This window comes from Ostrea edulis, chromosome 4, assembly GCF_947568905.1.
Source record: "Ostrea edulis chromosome 4, xbOstEdul1.1, whole genome shotgun sequence".
NCBI classification, from domain to species: Eukaryota; Metazoa; Mollusca; class Bivalvia; order Ostreida; family Ostreidae; genus Ostrea; species Ostrea edulis.
The window spans coordinates 24,512,595-24,523,946 of NC_079167.1; the positions used below are offsets into that span (position 1 = coordinate 24,512,595).

An 11,352-nucleotide genomic window follows, 5' to 3' on the forward strand; every position below is an offset into this window, starting at 1 on the left:
TCCATTGCTCAAAGTGGTTCTTTCTATCCTGTTTTCATATGACTGGACTGTATGTGTCCCGCCAACAGCCTGCAGGCCGTCCACGCTTTCGCGTCGCAACGTTGACTTTCGGAATTTCGTGTGCTACATCACGCGGTCATGAATATTTCGAAATGGGGCGTTTTCTATCCGACTCGGAGAATACATAATTAATTAGAAAATTAGCTTGTTTACTTTTTAATCCGATTGCGTTAAATTGCACAAAGTGTGCAACTTCTACAGCTTGATATAAAACATATTTTTCATTCCTATGGTACTAGCCAAAGATTACGGCATATATAGCTTTAACAACAAACAAACAAAAAAAACCCGCAAAATACTATTTTACAGAACACTAGCTAAATTAAAATAACATGCTTCGTCATATAGATATGTATATAAAAGTATTAGTGGTTTGCTTTCATTGATGTGCTCAAAGATTAAAATTTACATACCACGTTTACTTTAAAGCTTTGTAATTTAATGTGTATTGTCAATATACAATAATAACATCTCAATGAATGGAAATGAATACACTTTTCCGTGTGGATTTTCACAACCTGGTAAACTTTCCGACCACATTATTGCAACTGGGACAGGTGTGAATGCAATCTTTACACCCGTCAATGAAGAACGGTATCAAGCAGCAGCCCAACCAGCACCTACAACAGAAACTTTACAATGTAGAACGGTATAGGACAGCAGGCCAACCAGTACCTAAATCAGAAACATTAACAAGAGGATCATGGGCCACAACGCTCACCTGAGTCAATGTTCTGCGTCAGAAAATTTTTATGAGATAGTTACCCTCTTTAATACCATGACAAGTTTTAACTCATATTATGACGCCAACCTAGCCCATTGCGGTAGTGACTTACTACTACCTCAGGGTCCATGCAAAACATCCACCTTAATACATTGGTTGATTGAGGTGTTACACCGTTTTGGCAATATTTCAGCCATTTTACGGCGGTTAACTAATTGAATTATGTTTGGTTGTGAGTGTTTGAGTTTCCCTGACGGCCCCAATTGAGCTTACTCTTTTTCGAACATCAGGATTGATTGATTGATGTTTTCCGCCACACTCAACAATTTTTCAGTTATCTGGTGGCGCCCAGTTTTTATTGGTGGAAGAGAGAACCCATATACATGTTCATGGGAAGAGACCACCGACCTTCCGCAAGTAAACTGGGAAACTTTCTCACTTACCGGCGCGAGCGGGATTCGAACCCGCGGCAGCAAAGGTGAGAGGCAGTGTGATTTTGAGCGCGAAACGATCTTCTGCGTGCCAAGGGGGTTGTGATCCTTGACACGGGACACCCTTTTAACGTCCCATCCGACGGACATCCACCTTAATATAAAAAAGTTTGTTTATTGATAATGATATAGTATGACACCAGTGCCCATGGAATTATTTTCATTTCCTTTGTATTATCAAGTAAAACTTTGATTCCCTATTTAAGTCAACACTAGTCAAATATGAAGCTGCACTACATTGCAATAATTGCATATTTTCAGATTTAATCAGTGGGTTTTTAATAAGAAAAATTTAGAGATTTTACATATTCCGATGTAAAAATGTAATCCCCTATTATAACTTCATTCTACCTTCTTCTCAGGTCATGAATTGAAGAAAATTGAATCTGCATTACCTTGGGTTGTGTGCATGAAATATGAAGATAACGAACAGTGATCAATCTCATAACTTGACAAATCATGACCCTGCTGGTCTTGAGATTATTTTTCCACAAAAACTATACTCATACATATTGCCATGTAAAAATTTGATCCCCTATTGTGGTCCCCTACCCCCAGGGGGGCATGATCTGCATTACTTGAAAATGTTTGTATAATATGACTATTTATGGCCTTGCTGGTTTTTATAAGACTTCCCTTCTAAAATACCCATATAAAAAGTTGTTGCCTTACTCTACCCAGGGGTCATGATTTGAAAAGGTGAATATACCGAACAGTGGTCAATGTCATAACTTCAATAAGGAATACAAGATTAAGTGTTGGGCAAACACGGACGCCTGTACATACCAGAGGTGGGATTAGGTGCATAGGAGTAAGCATCCCTTGTCGACCGGTCTCACCCCCTAAGCCCTATATCTTGATCAAGTAAACGAATTAATTCGTAGTCAAACTCAGTGTGTAAAGAACGACCTAACAATTGGTATAAAACAAGCCATGACAGCATTTGATCCAATGGCAGGTTGTATTGGCAAACTAGATCGTTATAAGGACCATAGCATTTACCAAATGCTGACTTTAAACGAGATTGTTGAAACTTCTGTAATATCAACGTGTTTGTCACTAGCCTGCTTTGATATAAAAACTGATCATATGCAGTACAAGCTCTTATGTATCGAATAAATTGAGAGAAATGAACACCATGTGCAGGTGATATTGGAATATTGCTAAGTAAAATTTAACGATGGAAAAGATGAAGCTATTCCGTTTGTCATAAAGTAGAGTTGTTATTTTGCCGTTAATATATATGTTCAATAAAAATATCTAAGTACGAAGCAGATGTGGAAGACTGATCTTCAATTCTAAATTTCCAGAGGATAATTTCATATTAATCATAACTAATAATGACCCCACTGTTCTGGAGAAAATGATTTTAAAATATTTCGCCTATATATCCCCATGTGAAAATCCCCCTTTGTGTTCCTCGGAGCCAATGATTACAAATAAAATGTGCATTACCTGAAAATGTTTGCATATCAGTATGACTAATAATGACTCTGCTAGACTTCATAAGATTTTAAAATATTTTCCCTATAAATTTCCCTTTAAAAATTTGAGGTCCCATCCTAGTACCTAGGCCATGATTTGAACAAAATGGAATCTAAACTAACTACAAAAGCAAACTACATCCATCGATGTGAAATGGGTTTAAGGTAGCAACCCAACAGGAAAAAGGTACATTGTAGATCGGCATGGGGCAGCAATGCAATCAACATCTTCGACAGGAAACATTGCAACTGATATAGCTTAACTTATACAATAAGAGACAATAATCTAATTAGTACCCACAACAGTAAACAAAACAATGTAGAAGGACATCAGACTAATCAGCGCCGAAACGATCACCAACTAGAATAGCTAACATTTCAATGTAGAACGACATCAGCGCCTAGAACGGAAACGACAATACGATCAACAACTAGAAAAGCTAACATTTCAATGTAGAACGACATCAGCGCCTAGAACGGAAACAACAATACGATCAACAACTAGAATAGCTAACATTTCAATGTAGAACGACATCAGCGCCTAGAACGGAAACAACAATACGATCAACAACTAAAATAGCTAACATTTCAATATAGAACGACATCAGCGCCTAGAACGGAAACAGCAATCCGATCAACAACTAGAATAGCTAACAGCTCAATGTAGAACGGCATCAGCGACTAAAACAGAAACAACGATACGATCAACAACTAGAATAACTAACAATTCAATATAGAACGGCATCAGCGCCTAGAACAGAAAACAGTACAATTAGTACGTTCAACAGAAATGTAATGTAGACAGATTATAGGAGCAGTCCAACCAACACCTTTATCAGAAAATATCACATGCAAATAATGTAACGTTGTACATTGCAATTGATAGCCTTACCTACTGTAATGATAGCTATTTCCTCATGAATGCGATGTAGTTGTGAAAATTGTGCGTTGAATACTAATAAATATATTTTTGAACGGCTGGGAATTGAAAGCAGAATGTCTCATGAAGTATGCTGGCGTAAAGCGTGACAGTTGACCCTTCATGTATGTTCATTAAAGAAATTTATTTTTTAAATGAATTGAAAGAATTCCTGAAATGCTGTGTGTATGAGGATGCTATGTGTACGAGAACTGACCACTGTCTTGTTGCACATTATAAGAATCCCTATACAGGTGTACACCGGAAACACAGAAGAGACTTTAACATTTCGAGTGACCTTCCTGATTCACGTTTTAGAGTGTTTATTTTTAGAATGCACTGTGGATACTATATGGTAGTCTGGGGATGTTACAAACAAGAGATCGGTAATGACATAGAATCTTGGCTTGTTAGATTACGTTCAAATCATATTGGAGGCTCTCCTACTTTGAAAAAAAATCTGAATTTCAAAAAAATTATTTCTCAAAAACCAGTATGGATACCCTATACCTAGTTAGATTGCATCATATCATTACTCCCTGTTTAACATTTCAGACGTTTGTTATCCCTCCTCCCTTCGTAGTGTACCAGCCATCCTAAGAAACGTAAAATCAAATCAAAATATGCTGACAGAATCTGCAATGAGCTCACGTGATAATCGGTTGTCAGTATATTGAGGTAATTATCAGGTATCTTTGAAACATTCTACATGATTGTATTTTATTTCCAAACGGCAGCAATAAAACTGTTTTCAGTGTAAAACATCGAAAGTCTACAAAGGTAAACGGACAAAACCATGTACATGTACTCACTTTGAACTATTTCCTGACCCCACCTCTGGTGTGTCCAGGGATCCGTGTTTGCCCAATTCTCTATTTTGTATTGCTTATAGGAGTTATGGGATTGATCACTGTTCGTTATCTTCACCTTTCAAAACTGACTAAATTCAACAACCTGTAATTTTCTCAAAGATGAGAGAAAATCAAACTTTCAATACCCATACAAACACTCTTCAAAATAAAAAAGTCTTCACTTGACAAACGTGGGATGAATAAGACGGACAAATCATTTAACTTTCATAAACAAATAGAGTGCCAAAAATCCTGTAAGGGAGATTAAGATATATTAAAAATTGTAATATGATTTAGAGTGACCCACAAAGAAGTTTCAGCTCGATGTGTGACAGAGACAGAAACCCCCAAACAGGTGGACGGACGTACAGATATCGCTGTACCATAATACGTCCCGCCTAAAGACGGACGTATATATAGACACAAAAGATGAAGATAATGAAAAGTGATCAATCTCATAACTCCCATAAGGAATATATAATAGAGAGCTGGGCAAACATGGACCCCTAGATATATATACTTCGCACATTCCTTAAAAATAGCTTGATCTGTGTTATAATATTTGGCAAGAACCCCATGTCTGCGAATTAAAGGTCAACACCTTACGTACGGATTATATCCAGCTGGCCATACATCGCACTTTAAATATACGTCAGACGTAGTTTACAAGTACACAGTTTATTTACTAGTATCCATCTACATGTATTTCAATATTTTACATGACAATTGAAATACACGATTTATCAAATACACACATCCCGTGGGGATCCGGGTTAGAAAAGTCCTTAGTACCCCTTGCTTGTCGTAGAAGACGACTAAATGAGGCGGTCCTTCGGATGACACCGTAAAAACCGAGATCCCGTGTCACAGCAGGTGTGGCACGATAGAGATCCCTTCCTGCTCAAAGGCCCTCAGCGCCGAGCATAGGCCGAAATTTTGCAGCCCTTCGCCGGCAGTGGTGACGTCTCCAATGAGTGAAATATTCTTGAGAGGGACGTTAAACAATATTCAATCAATCAATCGAATACACACAAATACATTGTACATGAATATAATGAATACGAGACCCGTAATACATGTATAAAACCATTATTCACTATAATCTCACGAGATCTTGTATACACTTGATATTAATGCATTTAAACCATGTTGAAAACGGATAAGTCCATGCCCTTAAGGTTTTTACTTTTAATATCATTTTCCTTAATATACCCACACTTTCTAAAGAAAGTTAGGATATATTGTTGTTACCCTGGTTTGTCCGTCAGTCTGTCACAATTTCTTCTTCCTCAAACTCCTCTTTTATTTTAGGCAGTAACCAATTAATCTTTTTGGAATATGATTAGATGGTGCCCAGTAGATGTGCAGTATGGTTTCGGAATTTTTTATTTTCTCCGTATGACCCAAATGGGGGGTTCGAAAAAAAAAACAACACCCTACCGTGGTTACTAGAACCCTTCCTACATTTTATGCAGTAGTCAAATGGTGGTGTCCTTTGTGTAATAAGTTTTCGGAATTTTCTCTTTCACTTTGAAGAGAATTTGGGGAGAAGAAACGACGAACAAAAACCTGGTGCTCGGTGCAATGTATCTAAACAACGAATGATTATTTTTGAAAGATATAATCTTATAACTGCAAAAGTGTGTGAAAACAAATTTTCATACCGCGCGTTATTTAATTTGTATGCACACACCGTTGCAGTCATGATACTACATCTTTCAAAATATAATAATTCATTGCATATATTTACATTTTTATTACTGTTTTTAATATGTGCAATTTTTATCTATATCTTAAATTTCCAGCGTCATTCTTTGGATAAGTTGCGATTAACGGAACATTTGATGTCATATGGTAAAAGAAAAGAGCGAAATGCTGAACAAATTTGATAATCAATTCTTGAATGGTTTTTAATTAAATATCATAAACATCAAATTATCAACAAAGTTGTACAATCTAAACTTTAAACAGTTCACATCTTTTTAAATTTATCTAATTATAATCAGCGTAGGCATGACTACTAAAGGTGCCAGTCTGCAATGTTGTCACTTCGATAAATTGAAAGTACAATTGCTGAAAAAAATAATGGTTGAAAAAATCCCGCATTTGGATTCATTTCTTGTGTGTGATAGGTAGTATTTACCACATTCGAGATAAAATCAATGTTCCTCGGCATCTAATGGGGTGCACTTATGTTGTCTGCGACGGGAATTGGTAACAAAGCTGCTTTCATTCTGCACGCGTGCGGCCAAGCTCAGGAACCAGTAATTTTTTCTGCAATAATTATAGTAGGGGTCTATACCATGCCAACCCCTAATAAGGGGTAATGATAATTTTTTAGGGGGTGGTATTGTATAGAGACCTACTATTATTACAGACAGAATTACCGGTTTCTGTGGGTCGAAATGCAGACGACATTGTTCATACGCCAAACAGATTTTAGTGATTCGATCTTTGCATTTATCATTAAAACATTCTAATGCTTTTTATTATGAAAGGGTTAAAAAGCAAATGTAATCCACCAATCCATAAATTTGGGGTTTAGGGTTGGATCCCAACCATTATACATATATTTCAACAATTAAAACATGATGGGGGTTGGGATGACCCTGGGGCACTTGCCCATCAGAATACTCAATGCATCTTGATATGTACAACAAACAGGAATTTATATGGTTTAGGGGTCATGACCTCAGTTGTTTTAAATGTATTTCAACAATTATGAAATAGGGTTTGGGATTACCCCAGGGCACTTGACATATTGTACTGTAGCAAGAATATATAGGGTATGTTATATAGTATTAATATTGCGGCTTCTTTGCTAGTTACACAAGAACGACGGAGGGTATATTTCAAGGCATTTGATAGTTGACTTCATGTGTGTGTGTGTGTTAGAATAGGTCCTCAGTACCCTTTGCTTGTCGTAAGAGGCGACTAAACGGGGCGGTCCTTTGGATGAGACCGCAAAAACCGAGGTCCCGTGCCACAGCAGGTGTGTCATGATAAAGATTCCTTCCTGCTCAAGAACCGTAAGCGCCGAGCACAAGCCTAAATTTTGCAGCCTTTTACCAGCAATGGTAACGTCTCAATATGAGTGAACATTTTTCGAGAGGGAGGTTAAATAATATACATTCAATCAATCAAGTGTATGCGTCTGTTTCCCCATGAGCAACAAAGTACTGTGTAAACATTTACATGTGTGGTTTTATGCAAACTGACGAGAGTGACTCGCCCAATATATCGATATGATCAATAAAACAAACGAAGTTGTTTCAAATAGGAAATCGTTTCTGCTTATCATTTAATGTAGTTGTTCATCTGATGTAACTGACGTATGTTAGAATGTGGTTTTTTGTTTATACATCCATTGACCGAGTTCTATCTAATTAGAAGTAATGAAAAGTTCACAGAAAATTTCTCCATACACACGTTGTTGTTATAACAATATAATCAGTCAATGCTTACATGTAATTTTACTTCCTGGACGCTAACAAAGGCTCTCATAATAAGCTTATCGAAAATTCAACCTTTTCTCATAAGTAATAAATGAAACCTGTGGCAATCACATACAAATGCATACCCAAACAGGAGCAGCACTCCGCATATGACCCAGGTTAGAGTCCCGCTTTCAAAAGCAATGGCCGTCTGAATTTGATGGTTGCAGTGCGGACACACCATGGATACCGGGATGTCCCTAAAAGCTGGAGTTGCAGACTGGACAGTGATGACTTGCGGCTGTTGTTGCGGAGCTGAAGTTATATCAAACACACACTGAACACGCAAACATGTCTGAGAGAGAACTGCTAGAGCAATACATAGAGTCTCTTAATTTAAACAATAGTTTATTATGTGTAAGATAATAAGGATTAGGCAGCGATACATAGAGTCTCTTCTGCCCCCTCCCGACGAAATTGGATTTTACAGTAAGAATTATACACTATCATCCAATCAGAACGCCGGTCAAGAGTAAATAGAGTACCAACGTTCGATGGGACTTTCAAAATCATGGTCTGTATCATCATTTGATAATGGCGATCGCAGCGAGTGGCCCGTCGCCGCGTCAAACCTATGGCGTCTGATTCCGATTCTTTATTTCCGTGAGCCACAGCCTCATTCGATATACGTAAATACAATTATACAAACAAATAGTGACATTGTGGAGAGTAAGAAAACAACAATGTTACAATGATGTACAATTTAGATTAAACAAATCCTATCACACCATATGAGAGGTGAAAATAACGAACAGTGATCAATCTCATAACTCCTATAAGCAATACAAAACAGATAGCTGGACAAACACGGGCCCCTGGACACACCAGAGGTGGGATCAGGGGAGAGTACTAGAGCATGAGTATGAAAGTAATTTTCCCAAAATTAATCGGTTCTTTAGTATTTTTAACAGAGTAGTTTAATCAGTTTGAAAACGCTGGGTTTTGTATAAAATATTTTTTGCTCAAGTCATCATATAGAGGGCATTTTAAAATGAAGTGGAACTCATCCTCTATATCATCTAGCTCACAAACAGTACATAACCGTCGTTCTCTGACAGTATTATTATGTATTCCAACTTCTACATTCAATTTATCAAATAAAGTTCTTAAAGCGAGTAATAAAAGATTTGTGAACAGTCAATGGGTTTTGTTAAGTAAAACTGTAAAAAAAAAAAAAGAAAAAAAAAAGTAGAAGTTATCAATAAAATGCTGATATAAAAAACCTTTTGGTGAATTTGATACATGTGTATGTCTGTAAACATAAATTAATCACACGTTGTTCGATTAACTAAGTATCATTATTTACATTTGAGACATTCCTGGAACAAAGATAAGTTAAACCTAGCTTTGCCAGTTCTCTTTGAATGCGTACAGTCCAACTATCATTACAGAAAACTCGTTCATCATAACATGCTTTTAAAATATAGTTATTTGATCGAAAACAAAGTTTCATTTTGATTGCTAACGGAACCCTACCAAATTCGCAGTAAACTAAATTATTACAGGTTTTATTATTTACATATACTCCTATAAGCTTTTTATAAAAACCTACATGCACTTTTTTTCAACATCTCGAGCTTTGTGAAAACCCCATATTTCTGAACCATATAATAAAACAGTATTGACATAGGTATAAAAATGTAACATTGTGTTTCTGTATTAAAGGAATATCTTTTTCAAATTATTGGAAACCGAAAATGCTTTTTTCTCCCTTGTTCTGCGGCATGTTTCTGTGTTTTGAGGAATTTACCATTATAATCAAACAGTATGCCAAGGTAATTAAATTCATTGACAATATTTAAACATGAATTATCATAAGACCACGCCTCATCTTCTCTAATCTTTCCTCCATTACTGAAAACAACAATTTCGTTGTGTTTTTTTTGTACATTAACATTTAGTTTACACTCATTAGTACATTTATTCAGAGTGTCTAACAGTTTTTTGGTAAACCCTCTGGAGGATATGATAACCATGTCATCGGCATACATTAAAAGCAATGATTGATTAATTGTATATTGTTTAACGTCCCTCTCCAGAATTTTTCTCTTATATGGAGACATCACCATTGATTGCCGGTGAAGGGCTGCAAATTTTAAGCCTACGGTCGGCGCTTACGGCTTCTGAGCAGGGAGGGATCTTTATTGCGCCGCACCTGCTGTGACACGGAGCCTTGGGTTTTGCAGTCTCATCCGAAGGACCGCCCCATTTAGTCGCCTCTTACGATTAGCAAGGGGTACTGTGGACCTATTCTAACACAGATCATCACGGGATCATTAAAAGGAATAAATTTATCATTTGAATATCGATACTTGGACAATGTTCCTTAGTAAAGCTCATCTCAAGACGTCTTAAATTCCTTCGCCAAGCGACTGACACCAGAAATAAAGGTCAAAGGTCTTTTAAAGTTGAAATCCCGTGTCTCACTAGGATTGCATGTAAAAGGACTCTCTAATGATGTGACCTTGCAGTGATTTTTTTCTACCCACTGGTACTGGTACCGGTACCCATTCAATTGGGAAAAATAGCGTCAAAATCGAACAAATTGGGAATTTTCTACCAATGTAACGGCAAATGATTTTAACTAAAAGAAAAGAAAAGAAAAAAGAAAACAAAACAAGAAGTAGTGAATTGGGAATTTTTAGTCTCAAAATTGGGAAAAATCAATGGTTTTTGGCATTGGGAATGGTACCGTTTATCGGTACCAGTTATATAAGGGAAAAAAAATCGCTGCCTTGATTGACATGCACAGGTCAATATTTGCGGCAAGAAGGCATATGAGTGAAACATTTTTCCAATTTTTAAGCCCGTGAGGTTTGTTCTGCAGTTATTTACGCAATCCCAAAATTTTCCAGGGTTGAATTTCACCCCCCCCCCCCCCTTGATGCTAAGAGCCAATGATCACGTGATTTGATACGGGTTGGTAAGGGACTATTCAGTACTTGATCATTCTCGCTTTATCAACGTTAGTGAAAATAATAATTTTCAGCACATCCACCACCACCCAAGCTTTCCTACCTTAACTGCATCTGGACATGTATACTAGGCAGTTTTACTTTTGATGTGCCATATTTTTGCTGTATACTTTATGTAATGTGTATATTTGTACATATTCATTGTGCATCTGTAATTTTAGAGGTTCAGCATATTGAAATACCATTTCGTATTGTGTGGTTAGCTGTTAGTCTGATCCCCATTTCGGGGTTTATATATTTTTCATTTTCAATAAATGACATTTTTCACCTCTACATTGTTCATTTAATTGACCCCACTCAGCAAAGCAGAGCGTGCAGCATGAGGAAACACAAATACATGTACTATTGTTAAGT

The 11,352-nt window shown here is 36.8% G+C and overlaps 1 protein-coding gene across 1 annotated transcript in view; it reads right to left on the bottom strand.

The window, feature by feature from the left end:
* Positions 1-477: 477 nt before the first annotated feature.
* The window catches only part of LOC125671614 (lipopolysaccharide-induced tumor necrosis factor-alpha factor homolog), a 12,181-nt gene continuing 1,306 nt past the window's right edge, over positions 478-11,352 (bottom strand). Inside the window, exons 2-3 of the mRNA XM_048907445.2 lie at positions 8,110-8,278; positions 478-680 (exon numbers count right to left, since the gene is read on the bottom strand). Of these exons, the coding sequence (XP_048763402.1) occupies positions 572-680; positions 8,110-8,278 (278 nt within the window). The 3' untranslated portion in view covers positions 478-571. The remainder of the gene's footprint in view (positions 681-8,109; positions 8,279-11,352) is intronic.